The sequence below is a fragment of the Cololabis saira genome, chromosome 12 (genome assembly GCF_033807715.1).
Source record: "Cololabis saira isolate AMF1-May2022 chromosome 12, fColSai1.1, whole genome shotgun sequence".
In the NCBI taxonomy this organism is placed as follows: Eukaryota; Metazoa; Chordata; class Actinopteri; order Beloniformes; family Belonidae; genus Cololabis; species Cololabis saira.
This window is the reverse complement of record NC_084598.1, coordinates 26008725-26032195: the sequence shown is the minus strand read 5'-3', so window position 1 is coordinate 26032195 and position 23471 is coordinate 26008725. Positions and strand designations below refer to the sequence as shown.

The 23471-nt window shown below is 41.4% G+C and overlaps 1 protein-coding gene across 2 annotated transcripts in view; it reads left to right on the top strand.

Annotated features, from left to right (window-relative positions):
- LOC133457215 (adenylate cyclase type 6-like) overlaps positions 1-23471 on the top strand; it is a 35771-nt gene that overhangs the window by 3263 nt on the left and 9037 nt on the right. For both annotated transcript variants that reach the window (XM_061736218.1, XM_061736219.1), the window contains exons 3-11: positions 23-917; positions 16592-16741; positions 17068-17189; positions 19030-19141; positions 19419-19546; positions 19713-19871; positions 19960-20101; positions 20265-20393; positions 23227-23255. In XM_061736218.1, coding sequence (XP_061592202.1) covers positions 24-917; positions 16592-16741; positions 17068-17189; positions 19030-19141; positions 19419-19546; positions 19713-19871; positions 19960-20101; positions 20265-20393; positions 23227-23255 — 1865 coding nt within the window. In that variant the 5' untranslated portion in view covers position 23. The remainder of the gene's footprint in view (positions 1-22; positions 918-16591; positions 16742-17067; positions 17190-19029; positions 19142-19418; positions 19547-19712; positions 19872-19959; positions 20102-20264; positions 20394-23226; positions 23256-23471) is intronic.

Genomic DNA, 23471 nt, shown 5'->3' with positions numbered 1-23471 from the left:
TTCCATCCTTGGTTCTCGCTAGGATGTCGTGGGCCAGAAGTCTCTTTGTAGGCAGAGAGGAAGAGCAAAAGACAACATGGGGAGAACGCAATGGCAAAAAGAGGCAGGACAGCTCGTCACTATGCAACCCACGTTACATGAGCTGCCTGAGGGACCCGGAGGATGTAGAGACCCCTAATGCAGCCCCTCAGCAATACAACTGTGGTGCAGGTACCAGCGGGGGCAGCTTCGGCGTGCGTTGTGCCTGGCAGGAGGACCACTATGGCAAAAGGATCGTCGGCGGAGGGGATCTGGGTCTAAAGGCCGTGGACCTGGGCTTTGAGGATGGTGAGCTGAAAGGCAAAAAAGAGGAAGAATTAGGGGAATTAGCAGACAGCGGTTGCAAAAAAATGACTGCTGCAGACTGTTGGAGGCAGTTTTTGTGGGTTTTCAGATCCAAAAAATTTCAATCCACCAAGCTGGAACGTCTGTACCAGCGCTATTTCTTCAGACTCAACCAGAGCTCTCTGACCATGCTAATGGGAGTGCTGGTGGTGGTGTGTGGAGTCATGCTCGCCTTCCACTGCATCCACACAACGTTCAACGTGGCTTACATCTCCGTACTCTCAGTTGCCATGGCTCTTTTCCTGGCCATGATGGTTGTGTGCAACCGTAACGGCTTCCACCAAGACTACATGTGGATTGTGAGCTACCTGGTGATTGGAGTTCTGATTATAGTGCAGGTTTTTGGAGTACTAATGGTATTCCCCCGCAGTGCCTCAGAGGGCATCTGGTGGACCGTCTTCTTCATCTACATCATCTACACGCTGTTGCCGGTCAGAATGAGAGCTGCTGTGCTCAGTGGAGGCGTGCTGTCCGTCATACACGTAGTGACGGCCTGGCAGCTCAACCAAGAGGACAAGTTCCTTTTCACACAGGTGAGTGATGGCATGATTAGTGTAGTACAGTCAGAAAAACAGATGTATTTTTACATTTATGTCTAATTGGTTATGTTGAGGGCTCTGTCAGTGTTCTTCTGTTACAGATCGAAGTCTGTAAACTAAGCAACCTTCAGAAAAATAATGTGCAGAAAATGTTTATTTATTTTTATATTTGTAGTCACGCTAGTTTTTACTTCTGTTCAGTCTCATTCATAATATCGGGTTTTTGGGCTGTTGGTTAGGCTAAATAAACCAATCTAAATACGTCACTATCAGCCCGAAAATTGTAGTCTTAATTGTCTAATTGGAATTTGTGCATTTCAATGATAAATTATTACGTGAAAGCAAGAAAGGATTTTTGTACATTGCTTAACTCACAAGTCAAGTTATGTCACTGCAGACAATCCAATAATGTCACGAAACACTCATGCATATTAATTTGCACAGGACTCACAATGATTTTTCCAGTGGTATCTAATCATTGTTTGTGTCGCTTCAAATTGTTCTCATTTTCAGTTCAATACTCATGTTCCCATATGTGCTTTTAAAAAAAGGGCTGTAATCATTCTTACTGGGGGATCAAAATCTACAGTTTTACTTTGAAAAAATGTTAATCCAAAGTTAATCCTGAGCCAGTGTGAGTCTTCGGCAGTGCAAGATAGACAAAGAACCAGTGTTTGTTTGTTTTTGTTTTTTTTAATTGCCTTAAAAAATGAAAAATAAGGAAAAACAACAATACTTTAAACGAGGTTACATAATTGTAAGAACAGACATGCTTAGCGTCTTATTAGTTGTCTTCACAATGAGCTGCTGAACGAAGCTAAAACTGTGAAAGTGGGTTTTCCTCCACAATAAAGTTGTGTGTTAGGAAGGGGGTCCTTTCATGTAGCAATGACGACAATGTGCAACTCTGCTAGTGCACGGGGATGTATGTGACTATTGTTTAAAGACTACAGAAATGGCACTTATTTTTTATGACTTACTCATATAAAATCTTTTTAGTTAATAAAATGATGTCATTGTCTTAAAATTACATTCCTGATGTGCTTTTTCAGATGTCGTTTGGTGAGTCATCTGTTAAAGCCAAAGTGAACATTTATGAGAAATCAGATGCGCTTGCAATTAGACAGTTGAGTACAATGTTGTTACTGTGTTCACCGGTGGAAAAATGGCCTACTTTCTCTTCCCATATATAGGACAAACATTCGACAGACTCCTCAGCCACTTTTCCATGTCAAAGGTGCTGTACTAAAAGTAGATAGTGCCATAGATCTCAGCAGCTTTACAAATGAGTTTTTTAATGAGCCTATGTTTCATGCTGAAGGGCAGCTACTGGTAACTCTTTTGGGGTTTGCAGAAGGTCATCTGGACTGAATGAGTCTTGTTTAGCTGCATTGTGGCAGAATATCATGATAACGTAGCATGGTGCCATTCAGGCCACAATCCTCCAAAAACAAGGAGGCTATTGAGTTAAACCAAACAGGGTGGGGTGGAAAACTCTGATTGTGCAATGCATTTTTATGGAAAAAAGGATGAAAACTTCTTTATATTGGAAGAAGTTTGTAATTGCTTCAGCGTGCTGTAGATTGGAAACATTTCTTCATTGTTCCTGTGTTATTGTTCTCTTCGTATAAGCTGCCAGTTAACGCACAGATTTTATAGATCAGATGAGCATGAATATTCCTGTTCCTTTCACTTGTTCTTGGTCTACTGTACAGAGCCTCAACTACAAATCGTTTTGACTGGCAGTAAATATGATAAGTATGTGTACAGTATGATTAATTAATCATGTGAAAAATGCACAACATACTGCATGTGATGTGTTATCCAACCAAAAGTCCAAAACTTGTTAAATTTGACGAAACTCTAATAAATGACAGACGGAAAGGTGCTACAAACCAGCATATGGTGAACAAAATTCAAACCATATGAAATATATCTAGACTGTCCTAGTTTTTGTTATTGTGAATACAGCCTTTCTTTACCTATAATCACATCAAAGCCATTTTCAATTATATTAGTAAAACCTCTACTCTTCAATTATGATTTAAAATATCACATTTGTTGTCCTGTTTTTATTTCCCTGACCATTTTCTTGCCTTTAAGTTGGTGTCAGAGCCTTGCAGTTAAATAGGTAATTAGAATAAGAAATTAATTTTGGTCACGTTTTAGTGGATTTTTGTGTTGTCATGATGTCTAACATGCTCTTTCCAACCTTAAGAAACTTTTTTTTCATATGAAAAGAGTTAGATTCACTGATAAAAGCTGGAATAAGATAACTGGAACTTGATGTAATATTGTTTTTCTCCACTGAAACAAGCATATGAATGTGGAGTCGCTATGGATAAGGCAATATTGACATAGCTCTGTCGGTCTAGTGAGCTTGCATGTTAAGTGCCCATGCCGGCGGCTAGACAGGGTGACAACAGGCGCGTTGGTCTGTTGCCTCTGTGCTCCAGCCCTGACTGGTCGCATCGCTCTTGTGATGATGGACTGCTGCTCTGTTTGGAGGTGTGGACACTAATGGCAGTCCTTTCCACTTGTGTGAAGAGTCAGTGATGGAACATGGACCTCACATGGTCCGGTTAGAGGGTGACTCTAATGCTGCCTCTTGTTGTGCAACGACAACGCTGATGTCATAAACCCGGTGTGTTTTTCAGTCAGCTTTCACTTGTAACAGGGATCTTTCAGTACAACTTCAAGCTACTCACAGTGGCATGAATGCTGCACTAAGGACTCCATTCAGTCAGTACAGCACATTTAAGCCTGCAAAAACCTCTGAGGGTCTTAGTGTCACCCTTCTCCTGGGACCTCATCGCCTTCCAGCTCACAGTGTGCCTCAAGCTCTTCTCTTATTTGTATTTTCCCCGCGGAGATATTCGTACAGGATGAGAGCTGAGAAGATGTGAAACTGATGACAGCTGGGACAAAAGCAGACTTTGTGAGGGACCTCCATGATTGAACTGGGAGGTGGGGGTTAGTGGTTTGTCAGTGGTGACAGGAGGACAACCACAGATGGAGAGCATGAAATAAATTCGAGTCTGACTCATCCTGCTGTAAAAGACCCGCAAGTCTCCGCGCTTCCTATTTTTTCTATGTCCACTCTTTTTCTCTGAGTCATAATTCCATTCTTACAAAATCCCTCTCAAATGGAGTGGCCTTTCATTTTACAGTCGGCCGAGATTGAGCTCATGCTACTCGTGGGGATTGCTTCCGTCGGCCCTGATGTTTCAGCACAGTTCTGCTCTGAAGGGTCTGCTCAGATGACTTCAGAGAAATGGAGGTGTAACAGCTCTCAGGAACAGGGTTGTGACACTGCTGCTGTTCATTCATTAGCTGCCCTACTGGCAAATCGTTAGACAAACCTCCATCGCTTTTGTGGGTGCTGCCTGCTGTCAGGACTTGAAAAAGGAAATCTGGGAGGTTTTGTACAAGTCCGTCTCATGAGGCAACAACATAATTTTGGCTTTGACTTTTCGCACCGGATATCTGGATAAGTGATATCCTGGTAATGGATTCTGGCCAAGTTTTCTTTTTTTTTCTTTGCAATGCTCATTGATATAATGCCAGTAGACGTGATTGATCCATACTCCTCAGAATACAAATGAAAACAAGAATGGCTCCAGTGTCTTTAACTGTGAAATTTGCTTGCAGATTCTGCATGTTCACTTGCAGATATCTGTCCAAAGATATCCTTTTAATATAGCCTGAGAAGGTTTGGCTTGGGACTTCAGAATTTCAAGAGCTGTTGCATTTCACTTGCCCATCATTGGCGTTTTCTCATGGTTCGTAAATTGGAAAAACCTGGTGGCCAATCTGAAAAGAATAACATTCATTGTGAAGAAGCCCCAAGAATCAGACAAATGGCAGGAGTCACAAATGCTGTGCGTGAGAATTCCAGTCATTACTGAGACGAGCAGTTTTCCCTACATGTTTATTGTTATTTATGACCGTCTCGAGTATTTAAATAGTTCTCACAATAAGAAACATGTGTCACAGTTGAGCATTTTACTCACAAACATTTGAGGCATTTTGTTGCTGTTTATCTTAGTCTTGTTCAGTTTTTTTGCTTAAGTTTTAACCTTGGTTTACTTATTCCTTTTTGTAGTTTGGACTGTTGTTCTGTTGTGTTTAGTGTTATTCCTATATTAAAAGGACTTTCCTTGGTCTGCGACTTCCTTTGTTCTCCCTTGGTGTGATTGCCCACTCTTGTGTCTTGTCATCCCCTGAGTGTTCATCAGAGGCCACTAACAGCTACGTTCCTGTTATTACTTTGATCACCGTCAAAGTCTTTTGGTCATCCTGCACTCGTAGAGCCTTTAGATATTATTAAAAGACTTTGTTTTGGTTACTTCTGCTTGAGGTCTCTGGCATTTAGATCCTCCCTCAGCAGCCCTGACACATTTTCTCCTCTGTGTCACTGCCCGGTTATTTGTTTTCCTTGAATTTATATAAAGGGAATGACCCATATTGGCTGTGAAATAGCTGAAACTCAAGCTGTAGGAAACATTGCATGAATATTTTATCATAGTAGTTAACATCTCTCCAGTACATTAATATTACAAGAGATAGATCCACATCACATTACTTTTTCCTGTGCTGGGATTTTGCAAACCTTTTTTCATTCTTTCAAGAGTTGATTGTGATCAGGGGCTTTTAAACGATGAGAAACGACAGAATCCCAGTTGTTATTTTCATTATTTGAGTTCATTGCATTTCCTATTGTTTAATGAACTCCGAACATCTTAAAGTGAGATATACTCTAACAGAGCCAGAGTTTTGTTGTTTGTTTGTTTTGTTACAAACCTGCAGTAACTTGTTGTATTCCCATCATGCTGGTTCAGAAGTACTCAGTGTTCCTCAGGAGGGAAACCCATCTTATGCTGTTCCACTTTGGTCCAGTGGCCTTGGTTATGATTTTTCCTCATAGTGTGGACCACTCAGACTGTCGGTGGAGTCAGAAGCATAGATCACATAATCTCTAACAGATACATACAGTACATGCCTCAGAGTGCTTCCCTGTCACGGACCACCTGTTCCAAGTGTTTTGTGTCTGCTGTTTTCTCCTGAGGGTTGACGATGCACCCTTTACACGGACCTGAGAGGTTCTGCTTTGGTACATGCATTTCCATACTTGGAGTATTGACAGCTGTGCACCCAGATCCCTGCATGTCTGAAGGGGATTAGATTAGATTTATCATTGCTTAGTATTTTACGCTCAGCATGCGTGTTGATGCCATACATGGATTAGCAAGGAGCTATACAAAAGTTATTCTTTTGTGTTCTCCAACTCCAAAATAAATCATCCGAAAATGATTAGCTGACAAGCGAGTAAGATATCAAAAGAGACATCTTGGCTTTGCCTTGGTTATTTTGTGCTGATTTAGCTCGAGAAGAAAAACCTGTTCCTTAGGCAGATTGTTGTGGGGTCAGTGAATATGGGACTAGTGGAAACATACCGATCCCTCAGCTTACTGCATGTGAAAAAGATACCGATCAATGAAATGTCACGAGCATGACTGAGGCTTGCATAATGCATTCAGGCCAGAAAACAACCTGAACACAACAACACAGGTTACTGTAACCTTTAAGCATTGATTAGGGATGTTTGCTTGAGAAGTATGACAAGAGATGGGTCTGATGGTCACATGCTCTGTAGGAAAATAATCTCTGCTGCATGATCCTCTATCACATTGACTGGTTGAACTACTCTGTATGTCATCACAAGGGATGCAAAAAATAGACATTATTTTTGTTGTTTACTTACTGGGTTAGAAGTCACAAGCTGTATTGTTAAGGGTTGGAATCTAAAGACAGTGGAATCGAGTTCTCGAGCGAAATTCTACTTATTTAGATTTTTCATGGCTTGAGGATGAGAAAAAAAACAAAAATGAGAAAAATAATCAAATTCCTTGAGTTAAATGGAGCCAAGACCGTGCACATGCAGATGCCAACATTACTGTCAAACACAATGCTGTCATTTGTTGCTGTGGAACAGTTAAAATAGTTTTGAATTTTTTCAATTGTTTTTATTCTATTTAGTGTTTCAGTTTCTTTACTTATTCCAGTTTAGTTTTAGTTAATTTAACAAGTGGACTAGTACCAGTAGTTTTAGTTTTAGCTGAATTTTAGCTGAATTAACTTACAGATGTTGACAAATAACTCTCGGATGAAAGAGTCCTATTAACAATGACATATAGTATGAAAATATGTCATTCTTTCCATTAATTGGATTAGAAAAATGAAGTGATAAAAATAAAAAAATTAAAAAAAACAAGGCACAAAGCAAAAAATGAAAATGGAGTTAATTTTACCTGCAATTCTATTTAATTTCTGAAAGTTTTGCATAGATTATTTTAGTTTCTATTTACAGTAGTTTTTCATTTTATAAAACACTTTATTTCAGTTAAAAAGATGACCTTCTCACTGTTTGCTTCAGTTTCAGACTTAGTTTTTGTTAGGTATTATATCTCTGCTATGGACCTTTTGTTGTTTTTCAGCACTCAATGATTGAAGTTTGATATGCCCTACTCACTGCAGAAAGAAGAAATACACTGTTCAATAAACTGTTTACCTGTTGCACAGAGAGACAAAGAGTGAATGAAGCATGTCTGAGCTGAACAGACCGGCTTACTTGGCTGCTATCGAATGGTTAGACTCTATCTTTAGATTCTTTAAGTCCCACAACGTCTCAAATAAAACACCCATCCGCTCAAAGCAAAGAAGAGACATGGTATCTTATTCACTTATTGTTACTACAGGTTGCAGCCCTGTTTCACACAGTGGTCACATCATGTGGATGATAAGCTGCCGCCGTCCCTCTTTGAAAATTCACACAGTCCGAACAGAAGCGCCGCATCAGTGTGTGATTACATGCAATGCTGGCAACAGTAATCGTCCGAGGGTTGTTAGTAAGAGCTGTGTGCCCTGCCACGCCAGGACTACCCCGCTTCGTTTCGCCCCCGTTCCTCCCTCCCAAGGCAGAACAGTGGTGAAACAACTCAGAGCTGTCCACATGCATATCAGCACGTAAGATCTGCCTTGAAAGTGCAATATGTATGTGTCTAATTATAGAAACCCAGATAAGGTCCATCACCATCACTGAGCAACATTAGGATCAGAGATAAGTGAAGCATTCCTCTTAAATTACAGCCAATGATAAAGGAAATAATCACTGCACTAATAACCACGCAAGTCAAGATTGAGGAAATGCAGCTGCCAATAACAGTTCACGGGTCACTAAAGCTGGGCATACACTGTGCGATATTTTAATTCGTTTCAGACAGCCCCATCTCACACTGCACGACTAGATCGCTGAGTTCAAAAGTTCACAGCCCACGATTTATGTTCTCACACTGTACGACCCGATGCTCTGATGCGACCCGTCTGCTCACACTATACGATCATAATCCTCACGTCGGACTTCTGTGTACTGGAACTCGAGGCCGGTTTTGGGGCCAAACGTGTGTCCTGCCCACCCAATCAAAGGTTATGGGGATCCTTTATTTTTTTATAATTAAATGTTTTTATATATATAAAAAAATATCTGTAACGTTTCTGATTGGGTGGGCACTGCGCATCATTTTTAGACACAACAATGAACGCCTACCGCAAAAGTTGTGTCTCGGCGGAGGAACCTGGCGTCCCAGCAAAATGAGCACAACAGAGAAGTTCAGAACAGCACACAGAGCGCACATTAAAGGCTGATTTATGGTTCCACGTTACACCAACGCAGAGCCTACGGCGTAGGGTACGCAGCGACGCGCACCGTACGCTGTGTTGGTGTAACGCGGAACCATAAATCAGCCTTTAGCAATTTGTGCCATTCTGTTTGGCCATAAATGAAAAAAGATTAGACAACGCCGTGATTGGACAAGGAATTGGCTGGGCAGACGTGGGAATGTCTTTTTTTTCTGCTATTAAAACATGATTTGTAATGTGAATTTGCAACACTTTAAACTACAAATAATAGTTTTTGACGTGACATCAGAGATTGCGCATGCTCTCTGCGAAAGGATGAGGCAAATCGGGTCGTAGCACGACCAGGATTTCAAACACGTTTGATTTTCTTGCGAGCACACGATTTGTGATCGGGAGCTCGTCGTGAGGTGTTAACCTCTCGTCGTTACCCCACGTATACTGCACGAGGCACGACCAACCATTGGGTTGAAATCCGGCCCGATCCAAAAAATAGTCGCACGACTGGAAAATCGGCTCAAAACGAGCCGATAATCGCACAGTGTATGCCCGGCTTTACAGTTTGACTTTCTGCAACGGCAAAAAATATATCCAGGGATTAAAGGCTGAGCTGTCATAGTACGGTCAATTTGGCAACTGTTAATTTGAATCTGGATGTCATTGACAGCATCTCATGGTGTTAAGGTCACGAAGTGGGAAGTCTACATCTTAGCACTGGTCTCTGTCAAAGGTCAAGATCACACAAGCCAAGTGGCTTGTTATCCCCTCTATCCCAGTTGCGATTACACGGTTGAAACAGTGACAGCGCACGTCAGGCTGGCATATAAACACACTGCTGGAATGACGATGTGGTAACACGTGTGCTATCAGTGTACAAATAGCCACTGACTTCCTCCCGCTGAAATGTACACCACTCAGCCCGGCCCATGTCTTCATTGTCAGGGATATCACAGAGCCTCTTAAACCCGCTCAGCCTCTTCAGCTTTTACTTGACTGCTTCAATAACTGGAAAAAGCAGATCATTGCTGTGACATTGTCCAGCTTTGTGTATAGTGGCTAAGTTTATAGGGTTGAGCTTGGGTGCCTCATGATATATCTTTCTGACATTTTTGGTGAATGATGTCATATACAGTAACAAGACCCTGGTCCCACAGTTATAATTTCACACTCTGTAATGTTCTTCCACATAATGTTCCACTAAACCATGACAAAAAGCCAAAGAAATACTTTGTTTAGTATCTTGATTTTATATATATATATATATATATATATATATATATATATATATATATATATATATATATATATATATATATATATATATATATATATACATACATGTATATACACAGGTATATATAGTTATATATAGGTTGATGTTCCTGCAGTTTATTTTTCTTCAACATCCAATCTGTCTGAATCAATTTAGCAGGAGATGACGAGGACGAGGTAAATAATAATTCATGGACATATACTGTAGCGGTTCATGCTTTAGTTGCGTCGGCATGTATGGAAATGCTACACCTGCTCTTTTGTTCTCATGAAAGACTGTTTATGCGCCGGGCTGTGTAAATATGTCACGTGAGCTCAGGACCAGCTCATCCTTGGCTGAGCAAGTCGCGGAGAGCAAGTACGGTTTAAACTATAACCTGTTCTTGTCCCAGTATTGATCTGTGGTGTAGTAACAGCCAGTGCTGTGTACGGTTGAGACGGAACAGGGAAGGACGGTGTTTAAACTTTCCTGTGACTGTAAACAGAGTCTCATGTAGCTGGACAGTCAAAACAAAACCCTCGTAAGTTTTTATTAGGTCTCACGCACTAATCTAATATAGTTTAATGTTCCCTCCCTGAATAGTACCATTCAAGCTCAAGTATCAAATGAACATTGCTGCGGTGAAATTCTACTAAGGACGAGCACACGGTTCCTTGCTTCAGAGCAGTCTGTGATTATTTACAACACGGTCTTGTAGTGGTGTGTCTCAGAGGGAACCGGTTGAAATGGTTGAGTTTGTGTTGTGCATTGCGCTTAAAAGGAGATGTAGTGACAGTTGAACCCAGAATTCCTGGATGTTTAGCTCACGCTCATACGGTTCAAGGTCTGGACTGGCTCACACAGTTCAAAGCCAATAGGAGACGTAACGTGACTGGTCGCCTGGTTGGTCGGGCTAATTGAGCGTATTTTGTGTTCCTGTAATTGCAGCTGTGCCTGTGAGGGTGTCAGTGGGCAGGAAGCGGAGGGTTAGTGAGGACACAGCTGGGAGAAGAGGGTTGTGTCCAGTCCGGCCTGCTCTCCCCCTCCCAAACACTTCCAGCCAAACACTGACCCCAGATTATTGAGCAGCCAAGACCACTGAGAAAACAACAAGTGTGCTCCAAATCTCTGTACGTAACATCACATTTAGTGAGTGATGATTCAAAAAGAAAAGGAAGAGGACAGGAGAACAGGTTCCCACTGGTTGCAGTATCCTCGGTATATTTAATCATTTCTTTTTTTTTGTCTAAATATAAGGCTTACAATGTGCCAACAATAGCAACACAATGAAGAAGAGAGAAAACTGAAGGAGTTTTGTTTTTGTTTTTGACAGAGCAGTGAGTCAGCTGACTGGTTAACAATGCAAATATTTTCTCACACTTTTTACACCATTTTTCAAACAATAAAAACGGAAAATCTTCTGTTACCATCTTCTTTAGAGTTTGACAATTTTCTGCGTCCAATAATAAAGTAAATGACTGGAGTTATGGACAAAATAAGTTGGGAAAACTTTTTTTTCAAGATCATACAAATCAGCTGTACTAAAGAAAACAACAGTTGAAAAATGATATTTTCATGGCTATAATCAAAACTGAATAGAAATTGTTAAGCTGAAGCACCAGGTCAAGCCAAGTGCACATAGCCCTTCAAAACCTGAAACTACCCCTTCATTTCATGTAGGTCAGACAGGAAATCATGGGAATGAGAGGGGAGAAGGTCAAAGGATTAATGTCCTTACAGCAAACCTAGACCTGGGGCACTGGTGATATTTTTCAGCAAATCCAGCCACATGAAAGTAATGTAGAAAAGTGAAACAAACCACAGCCTCAATCAAGGCTTGAAAGAACAATGCAAAAAATGAAATGGGAGCTTTTCTGTCTGTGTCCAATTTTACCAAGGTTGCTCTCCTTTTTATATTGTCTTTGGTTTTTTTGGGGGGTTTTTTAGGCTAAAAAGCCCCCTTTTGCTTTGTTTTCATATCTGTCCCGGAGTTGAAAAGTAAATATAGATAACAGGGCTAAAAAAAGGAAGTAAACTCATAGCAGACGAAGAGCATACTGACCATAACAGGGATAATTACAATTCTGAATTCAAACTCATTAAGTTTGGGTTGAATTAAAAGTGCAAATGAGCATTTTAATCTTTTGATCTGAGGAAAAGTGATCAATCAGTCCAGAAGAATTGATTGATTATCTTAACAGTTTTCCTTAGTGAATCTGTGATACACGTAAGTTTCTTTTTTTTTTCCTGTCCTCCTCTCAGTATTAATTCAGGATCTGTTTTCCTGACAGATGTGCAGCATGTTTCCAGCTCTGTTTAGCTTCACAGAATTAGATTCAGCTTTTCTCAAAGATGACTTCGAAGTCTCACCGGTCGCCTGAGACCAATTTTGGTTTGGCCCGAGTCAGGACAAAAACAGAACACAGATTCCAGATGGCAGCGACCCAAGATGGCAAAGACAGACACCCACACCCCTCTTCAACATTTATCTTTATAAGGAAAAGCTTCTTTTCCATTTTTGTAATTATACATCACAGTAACCACCAATTATATCGTAACTAGTGCAACAAAGTCTCAGCATATTGGCTATTTTTACCACTGGAGCACCACATGTTATCTTTTCGGGCTGTGATCTGCAGCGTGTGACTGGGTTTTGCCGTTGATCTTTGTTAGACATTTTAAAAGCTCCAGATGCCTGTCAAAGGTCATTTGCTGGAGAGTAGCCCCCATGTCAACAGCATTCAATGTCCCAAGAGTCCCTGTGTTGACTTATGGGATGTAACATTCTGGCCTTTAAAGTTTACACTGCAGCTTTTTTTTGTAGCTCAGTGCTAATGGAATAACTGAACTTATCTATCATAGTGGATCTCCTCAAATTCTCCCCAAGAAATCCAAACACTGACTATATAAATGGCACCTTCAAGACAGTAATGGTATGTTCCCATTTGTGATTATCCGTTCTTAGTTTTTATAGCCCCTCGCTGTGTTGTGAAAGGAGTTAATTTTAGAAAACCTCCAGTTGTCTTCACTCAACTTATGTAGCAAATAAAACACTTATAAGTTTGCAGTGCTGTGGGTTTGTCTTGAAAATAGCTTCTATTCATAAATACAGCAGTTATAGCATTGCAGATTGTTAACAGAAGAATAGTTAGCACCTGATCTGAGCACACGGACCTATCCTGGCTTGCTTGTGGTTTGGGGTGCCGTCCAGGGGGATATTATTAAAGATGGAGTGGATTTTCTGTGTGTTTGCCAAGAAGAAATCTTTTCCATCCCCTTCCTCGATTTGTTCTTCAGAAGTTTATCCCCCTGCCTGAGTCTATGAAGCATCTTTCTGTGAGCCGCACCTTATAAGCCAATGTTTGGGCTCCCTTATATTTTGCCGTCAAGGGGTCCCTGCAAAAGTAAATGTTGAGCGAGGCAAACCTTTGAGAGGCAAAAATCTGCAGGACGAATGGTCAGCAGACATCAACTCTTAAGTCAGGATTAGTGGCTCCAAAGAGCGTGTAACTGTGCTAATAGAAAGAAGCTGCTCCTGCTCCGCGTGCACCGCATCAGTGTTTAGGGAGGGGAGTGTCAGCTGTGGGTCTGCGCTCTAGTTGTGGGCCTGAGTGATATTAATGCAGCAACAGACACGACCAGCTTCAGGATCAAAGAGTCTCTGGTCCAAAACGACTCTCACGCTCTCGCATGCAAGATTTATACAAAATCCTTGGTGAATACCTCCACCTCTAATCGCTAGACTGTGTGGTGACTAAGCATATAAGCACGCATTAATGCAAGCTTTGTTCGTCATGTTTCCCTATCCTTTAGTTTCACGTATTCATAGCTAGAGACAGGTGACAAATTCAAAGAAAACTAGGGAAAACCATCAACAGCCTCTGGGTGTAGATTGACTTTCGGTCATGAAAGTCTTTGGAGGGCTCCTGGAGGGATTCAACACCATTATTTAAAATATGAGTCCAACTTTTTTTTAACACACCAGCCTAAAATCTCCCACAGGTGCTCAGTTGGATTAAGAAACCCGTAACTTTCGGTGACATCTCCTCCCTGTAGATGAGGTTTGTTGTCCTCCTGGAAGAGACCACTCCCATCAGGGATGTGCTGAATGTGGCTGAAGTAACACTGAGCATTCCTTTAAGATGTATTTACTCAGTTGTTGCAGCTCCAGTGATGCTCAGGGCCAATGTCTCTTACTTGTCAGCAGTTTTAGTACGTGCTTACAACTGCAAATAAAGAAAGAGCCCTATTTTTGTTATGTTTGCCATATCAAGACATAACATTGTGTGTGTAAATACAATGACAAGGGGAAAGACATCAGACAAATATCCTCTTATAGACGCCACCGGTGCTGACCATTAGTTTGTGAAGGGTTATTAGGCTGTTCCAGTTTCGATTTGTTCATCATCAATCTTCACAGAAGTTGATTCATGCCAAACGAAATTAAAAAAAAACAACAACTTTGGAGTACATATGAAGAAGTATGGATTTGGAGTGGAGGGCGATTTGGACCTAAGCAGCAGAGTCAAATGTGAGTCCGTCTGTCTGACAGCTGAAGCTTGAACTTTCAAGCACAGCAGAATGGCTGCAAAAGAAAGAACTCAAGCTGTTGCAATGTCCCAGTCAAAGTCCAGACCTCCGCCTGATTGAAATGCTGTGGTGGGACCTTAACAGAGCTGAGGCTGCAAACCTCAATGAACTGAAACGTTAAAAAAAAAAAACACCGCTTTTTGACATATTTTTCAGGCTTTCTTGTTTGTTCCTCAAAAATGCAGTGGCTCTTTTTTTCGGCCTGGTCCTCTTCCACATCTGTGGACCTTCATAGAGTTTATTTTTGCTTACTCATCTACTCCTAATCTAACTCAGTCATTTGTTTTCAGGTTGAATAGGTGGGTAGACGTGATCGTCTCCTCTAATACAATACAGTGGAATTTGCCTCCCTCTGTGTTGTGGGGATGGTGTTCAGTTTCGAGCACAGGTTGTTAGATTATCTTGTTGTGACAACAAACGATAAGCTCTTGTGTGTACACTGTCAACTTCTTCTCAGTACGCTGTAAGGAAAACTAAGAAGTCTACATTAAGAATTTTAAGACATGCTTTTGTCTAATTAATGAATTATTGCAAACAAACAATGTCTTGATCAGTTTTGTCCATTGACACTCCTTTAGGTTTCCTTTTATTTCCTGAATCTTAAGAGGCAGTGACATATTCACAGAAGTATGCAACGATTACATGTGTCCGCATAATCATTTACCATCTCCAGAACTGCATTTCTCTCGTGTCATCCTTTTGAGGATCAAAAATTCATCAAAAGGATGTCAGATCACCATCGGTTGCACACAAACACATACTGGTTTGGCAACATACCAGTCCCGGCTCAGGCATACTGGTACTGCTGATAGTTTTCACCTTCCTCTTTCAGTCATAATGTTGCCATTATAGCAGATCTAAATTCAGCCTTTATGTGCGTGCTGTGTCCGCATGTCTTTTTTTCATTATTGATGATATCATCTTCGGAGGAAACACTCCAGCGCTCTGGTCATGGGTCAAGTGATTTTCCCAGGCTGGAGTGTGTTTCTGAACATGGAGAAGACGTGTGTGTGTGTGTGTGTGTGTGTGTGTGTGTGTGTGTGTGTGTGTGTGTGTGTGTGTGTGTGTGTGTGTGTGTGTGCATGCCCATCCATGTGTTTCCGAACCGAGGGGAAGTCCAGAGCTCAAGGCTCGTTTTCTGATGTTCAGACTTGGCTATGGACGAGTGAGAGGAGAAATCACAAACAGCTCCGTCTTACCAAATGAGTCCAAATACACACAGGCACCGAGAGAAAGTGGCAGCAGCAGCAGAGAGGAATGCCTTTAAGGTCGATGACTCCACAAAGTTAACTGTACTCCATGGCTCAACCTAATTTACTCAAGATGCAGCTAATGTCATACAGATTGTGCATTGTACTCTCAGAGCTCACAGCGTTGGCTACACAAAACGAAGTTACACAGATGGCTGCTTTGCTTTAAAGCAGCGGTCTTCAGCACTGGTCCTCGGGGCCCACTGTCCTGCATGTTTGAGACGTTTCCCTGCGTCAACACACCCTGATACAAATGACTGTCATTAAAAGACTTTGATGACCTTGATGACAAGCTGATGATGACCATTAATTAGAATCAGGTGTGTTGATGCAAGGAAACGCCTAAATCATGAAGGACAGTGGGCCCTGAGGACCCTAGTGAAGACCACTGCTTTAGAGTACACAAGCTTCATGACACATGCTGTGTTTTTGCTTCGTACCAAAGTAGATCGCCAATTTGTTGGGGGTTTTTTTTCAATAAAAGATGTAATTTCACATAAATATGCATAAATTCACATCCATCTTTTCCCCCTTTTCAATTTGACTGTACACACCGTAAATCCAAAAATAAACATATAGCTGAAGTGAAATAAAATGTGTGATTCCACACGTCCTAGTTGTCTGATCTACTCTACGGAACACAAGGTGCAGAAAATGTCCTCTTGCAGCACGACCGTATGCTCATCATCTCTAACCAGATAACTTCTAACGGCTCCTCAGATGTTTGAGGAATTTTTCGTCTTGCAGTCACTCCGATGACATAGAATGTTATCAATTTCACTCTATGACCTCACCCGGGTCAGGCAGAGTTTACTGTATTCTTATGGTGTGACCTGTGCATACTTGCTGATTTTTCTCTTCCTCTTTTACCCTTTCTTCAGATCAGTGCCAACGTCCTGATCTTCCTGTGCACTAACATGATCGGGATCTGTACCCACTACCCTGCTGAGGTCTCCCAAAGACAAGCCTTCCAGGAGACCAGAGGATACATCCAGGCCAGACTGCACCTGCAGAGGGAAAACCAGCAGCAGGTACACGCATACACACCTGGACATTCCTGTTTAAGTAAAATGAGACAGGAAGGAGAGGAGACATAACAAATGCAAATGAGCAACAAATGGATGTCTGTGTTTTTTTTGTCTGATTTGTTTGTCTCGGTTTTCAGAGTCAACAGTATGTTCTGGAGTGTAACACGCATCTCCAGTGCTCCCTATTTGACTAACACATTCCCACACAGATGCCACTGAGGCTGGATGACTCATTGAGCATTCTTAACTGAGGAAAAGGATGAAAATGACTGTGCTGTCTCTCTTTCCTTTTCTTTTTCTTTTTTTTTAAATTCCTCTCTCTCTCCCAGGAGCGATTACTGCTGTCAGTGCTGCCAAGGCACGTTGCCATGGAGATGAAGGCTGATATCAATGCCAAGAAGGAAGATATGATGTTTCACAAGATCTACATCCAAAAACATGACAATGTTAGGTAAAACCACGCAGCAACATGGACACAAACATACTTTTTCGAGAAGATGCCGCAGCGATTTTCTCCTTTTTGGTCATCTTTGGCTGGGACTTCTCTCCGCTGACTGATGTCTCAGTTACCGTGTTGCTCTAACAGCTATTTCCCTGACAACATGTATTATGCATGCTGTTGTTTATTGACACTGACAGAACTGGCTGCAGTAAAGATATTGACTTAAGAACACCGCTGCGCTTTCTATAGAAAATGATAGGAGGTAGATCTCAACTTTGCTGCTGCTGTGCCTCAGCCCTCACTGCTGGATTTCACCCCTTGAGTAGGGATAGCTCTAGCGCTATGTGGCGACGGAAAGTCTGAAACTCTCCGTCCGTTATGATGGCGACAGTAGTCGGGGGAGAACGAAAATCGGTTCCAGTAGAGACCTTGTAATGGCTCAAATAAGTAGAAGTGATGTACTTGGTGGAATAATCTGTTACAGCATCATTGCCCTGCATAGGTTTACACTTACAGGTGGAATCAAAAAGCAAATCACGATTAAAATGTTTGTGCCAAGTTAGTTATTAGTTAAAACATGAATATTTTACAAAAAAAGGGAAAAATAAGCACATACTGAGAGTATGTTTATATCCCCGATGGTATCATTAACAGCATGGTCGTTGACCACGGCCGTCAACGTCAGCGACAGACCCTGTAACCGCACCATTTAAAGGTTTGGAAATTTGGCAGGATATTTAGGAACCGTCCCATGATTCCTTTCTCCAAGTTTAGAGTCTGTTCTTCAAGCACATGAACGCCATCAACAGATCAAAATGGGTGGCAGGTTAATGCCTGATTTTTGAAAATCACATACAGTATTGTTTAATTCATTGACCAATACAAGCTCCCGGTGAGGTCAGTTTCACCAGGTCGTATTGTCTGCTACGCTGTATTTACAAAAAAAAAAACTCCTTTTTTATATTCACCAAGACTGGCACAGATGCTTTTTAGAGCCATACAAAATTATGCTTATAAATTGTTGCTTTTTGTCCCTCATTGCAAATAACGCATAGCAGGGTTTAGTATAGTACTGTGTATTAATATATTTATTATCAATCTGCGTACTGACTTCCACATTTTCTCATTTGCGTATAACATGTATGGATGTATGGATGGATGGATGGATGGATGGATGGATGGATGGATGGATGGATGGATGGATGGATGGATGGATGGATGGATGGATGGATGGATGGATGGATGGATGGATGGATGGATGGATGGATGGATGGATGGATGGATGGATGGATGGATGGATGGATGGATGGATGAGTGCACTGCGAGTGTGATTGTTTTTCCGACGGTGGTGAAATCATGACCCACCATTCTCTCCATCATATGTCATGAAGATAAGACTCACTGAAGACAGGCCAAATACACGCAAAGTGTTTGGTCTTTAAAATCATAAATGAGACCATATGAACATAATAAAGGTTGCAAAAATAAAATAATATATACAGTTTATACAGTAATAGTAATTAAAACAGAAATAGTAACACTAAAAGAGGAAATATTACACATTAACAAAAAAGCAGTACTTTGATAAACAGAATTGTATTCTGTATTAGATGTTCACATTTTCTTTGCTTTATTGAAAGTGCGGCATGAAGCGTGTGACAGTGGACGATCCGAACCAGAGCTGAAGTCTCTATGGCTGCGTCTGTCTTCTGCTCATGAGTCAGCGTCCCAGCAAGGAGAAAGTGATGCGCTAATTGTTTGACTCATTTTTGTCTTTTCATTCCTCTCCACCTGTTTGGGGTTATGGTCGCCCTCCATCCCTCCCCCACCCCCGTCACCTGCCCCGCAGCATACTGTTTGCCGACATCGAGGGCTTCACCAGCCTGGCGTCTCAGTGCACGGCCCAGGAGTTGGTCATGACGCTGAACGAGCTGTTTGCCCGCTTTGACAAGCTGGCCTCGGTGAGATCCCTGCGACACTTGCTGCTAACTGCGGAGCTCTCAACCGCTGCTTCTTTACATGACTGTACACGATATTTGTGTTGTGTTGCCTCCACGTGTGTCTGACAAAGCCGGCTTGAATGATGTGGCGTGTGTTTGTGCTTGAAAACACACCAATTAGGCAGATCAGAGGCTGATGAATTTAAATTATCAATCGACTAAACAAGAGCGAACCTTGTTTTAGCTGACACGAAAGGTATGCTGCACATGACATGTGCTTTGTGTGTTTGCTGTACAGGAAAACCACTGCCTGCGTATCAAAATCCTTGGGGACTGTTACTACTGTGTTTCAGGGCTGCCCGAGCCCCGAGCTGACCACGCACACTGCTGTGTAGAAATGGGAGTAGACATGATTGAAGCCATCTCGTGAGTAGACCAGGCGCTAAGACACTGACTCACAGCAGAAAGATATGCTATAAAGCTTCAGTGAAATATCTTTTGTTGCTGTTGTTGTTGTCCCAAAGAGACACTGTGACGCTCAGTGAAGCTTTTTCCAACGATGGTGTGTGTATTTTTATGTGTGCATCTGCAGGCTGGTGAGAGAGGTGACAGGTGTTAACGTGAACATGCGAGTGGGAATTCACAGTGGGCGCGTACACTGCGGGGTGCTGGGCCTGCGAAAGTGGCAGTTCGATGTCTGGTCCAACGATGTGACGCTCGCCAATCAGATGGAGGCTGGCGGGAAGGCGGGGTCAGTCCCTCCCACCTGATACTCCATTGAAATGAGGTTACACTGGCTGTGCGATTTCTGACCCACAACAACCTTTGTGTCCGTTTAGACGCATCCACATCACCAAGGCCACCCTGCAGTATCTGAACGGGGATTACGAGGTGGAGTCCGGTTATGGAGGAGAGAGAAATGCTTACCTGAAGGAGCACAATATTGAAACCTTCCTGGTGCTCGGCTGCAGCCAGAAAAGGGTTAGTGCATGGCCCGACGCACACATGTTCCAATTATCTTCATGGCCACTTGAAAATAGCACACTTGTGTCATATTTCACACAATCAGTATAATGGCTTGTCACCTGGCTCAGAGGGCCTTCTTTTCAAAGCATGCACCCTGGTGGGGTTTCTCCACTTTCAGAAAGAAGAGAAAGCCCTGATGGCCAAAATGCAGCGAGCACGTGCAAACTCTGCAGAGGGACTGATGCCACGTTGGGTGCCTGACAGATCTTACTCCAGAAGCAAGGAGTCCAAAGTTTACAAGAAGATGGTGAGATACACACTAAAACACTAAACAGAGAGCATGGTTCCATTGTATCTGTCATCTTCTCCAGTCGCTGAAGTCAGTTTGTTTTTTATTTGGGTCCTTCAAGGCTTGTGGTTTGTAATCGATTATTTGTTAGTATGATCAGGTTGGTCTGTTACCTTTGCTTTTGGGTGTAGTTAAGGAGCGAAGCCGGGATTTCCACTCTCTTTTAACCTGGCTAAATAACTAGAGATCTAATATTTTATCCATCACCTTAAGAGTCACAGGAATGAGTTTCCATATTTATTCATAATTGTATCTTGACTGATTCTTTTTTAGCAACTGAATCTTTGAGATCGTTGGTCTTGCATGTAAGCTTAACCAAAAATCATGCCTTTTGATCAGAAATTGCTATTAAATTAACCAAGAAAGTTTGTGTATACACACAGCTAATGTGCTGCTAAATTCTAACTTAAGAAAAACTTTGGTTTGAGTTTCCAGTCATGTGAATGTGAATAGTTTGTAAGGTTTTCTTTGTATTAAAAATTGTTTTTGTTTAGACCTGGTGCAATTTTGTTTCATTTTTTGCAGAGGTGGACAGAGTACTCGACCCCAGTACTTGAGTAAGAGTACAAATACTACTGGTCAAAATTTACTCCGTTACAAGTAAAAGTAGCTCAGTCAAAATATTACTCGAGTAAGAGTAGAAAAGTACTTGCTTTTAAATGTACTTAAGTATCCAAAAGTAAATGCTTTTAAATTTACTTTAAGTAAAAGTAAGAGTAAGAGTACATTTTTCTTATTTTCCACATCAGTAAATTACTATATTTTTTCTAAATTAATTTAAGGATCTTTTAACTCTTGTTTCTGAGAATTCGTTGTTGAGTTGTTGAAAGCAGAGAGGTAGTTCTGCTTCGGCAGACACAATAAACATTTGAAAATAAATGTCTGTGGTTTGTCTGTGCCCTCGTTTTTTACTCGGTCGAACTCAAACATTGAGTTAAGATACGGCCCAGGATTTTGTGAAAGTCCCTGCTCCGAGTCCGGCTCATTATCAGATTCAGACGACTCAGCGGATTGTCTTTCTTCTCCTGACGCAGGCGTAGCCATTGTTGCGGCTCTGTCTTCACTTGTTGTGGCTCCTTCTTGACAAACGCAGGCTACTTTGGCGGTATCGTTTTGAGGAGGCTTGACGTATTTCCAGTTTACGTACATCCCAGTGGAGAGCGTGCACTGTGATAGGTCTCCTCCTTTGACAAAAACAGCTTGTGTCCAATAGGATTTTAGGGAAGAAGAAAAAAGAGCAGACCTGAAAGTAATGAGTACTTTTCAGCCTTCCTAGAAATTTACTCGAGTAAAAGTAAAAATATTTGTCTTGGAAATGTATTCAAGTAAGAGTAATAAGTACCAAAGAAATCTAATACTCAAGTAAAGTACAAATCCTCTGGATATGTACTTAAGTACAGTACTCAAGTAAATTTACTCCGTTACTGTCCACCACTGATTTTTTGTTTTTCTGGTCCCTGGTTAAGAAATTAAATATTATAACATAGCCAGAAAAACATGTGACATCCACATGTGTGTACGCCAGGTCTTGGGAGGTTAAAGCATGGAAACAGAGATGTTAGGGAACTTCATCACTGGCTGCTCATTTAGGACCCATGTTGACATTTATTAATATGTACAGTTTGTGCAGAAAGCATGTACCCTTAGAAGGTTTACATGTCTTGCAGTGATAAACAAAGTTTAGCCCACCAACAGAATGGGAATTGTACAAATCCATCGTTGGTCTTGCAGCTGCGACTTCCTGCCACATGCTCTTCCCATTGCTTCTAAGCAGCATCTCTTTTATCATTTCCATCGGGTCCTGGAAGGATCAAACAACCTTCACCTGCCTCATAAAAACTTCTACGGTTGGGTTGAGCTCCCTTAAATTTCTACAAAAAGATTAGATCTGAATCACAAGTTTTAATATTGTCATCAATATAGACGTTACAGATATGAGTCAAATTATACATTGGAAAATGATTGTTACACCCTCAAGGATATTTAATGCTCGTCCACAAAATAGTTTCTCCTTCCAAGTCGGGGCTTTTGTCATAGTCAGTGAATATGGGTGTACACAAAGCTTCGTAAAATTGGAGAACAAAGGAGCCTCTGAACATCAGATCTTGAGAAAGACCCTGAAAGAGCACACATAGGCATCTGGCAACCTGACAAAGCACAAATGAGGAATGTGACCAATTATATAACTAGACTCCCTCTGATTTTACTATTTTGGTCATTTTCAGTATAGCCTTGAAGTTGTTGCTCTTTTCTTTCTTTTATGATAAATTCACTGATTTGAGAAAAGTATGCTCAAAATATGAATTTGAGAGTAAAGATGTGGGAAATATTCATTGAACGTATGCTAAAACTCTGAGAGAGATAATAGAAATGTTAGAAGAAGTATTGATTTATTGTCATGAAACAGGTCTTAATAAGCTACTTGGGAATTCCTGGCTCATAATATACTCACAAATTAACCTGATGATGTTGCGGCTGCAGATGTTCTCTTACCTCCCCCCTTTCTATTTGCTCCAAATCTCATTTCCTTTTCTTTTCTAGTTTTTTTCAATCTTCTATTCCTCTGTCCTTTCAATCTCAGAGGGTTTGAGCCCTGAGGGCAAAGAGGGCGTAATTTGAAGCCTCCGAGCATTAATTAAAACATCAGTCTGGCTCACAAGGATTAACTGTGCAGATGTCTGAGTCTCTGCTTTTCACTCCAATTGTAGCCACAAAGCCCATCCCTTTACTGTCCTTTTCTCTTCTTTTGCTCACATTTTCACCCTTTGTTTTTTTTTTCTCTCTTTCTCAGGGCATTGATGCAGCATCCAGTAAAGAAAAGTGAGTATTTTGGCCACAGTTTTTGTTATTAGGGAAGCTCTTGTTTTTAGAAGTTGACTGGCAGATTTCCACTTTCATTTTAGAGCCCATTGTTGGTCTAATTCAGTCAGACTCAACACCGCTCTAATACTACAGTCCCACTGGTTCTCCTGTCCTTCATAACACAGGCGAACACATGCACGCAGATACAAGCGCATGACATGCAGTGACCTTTTT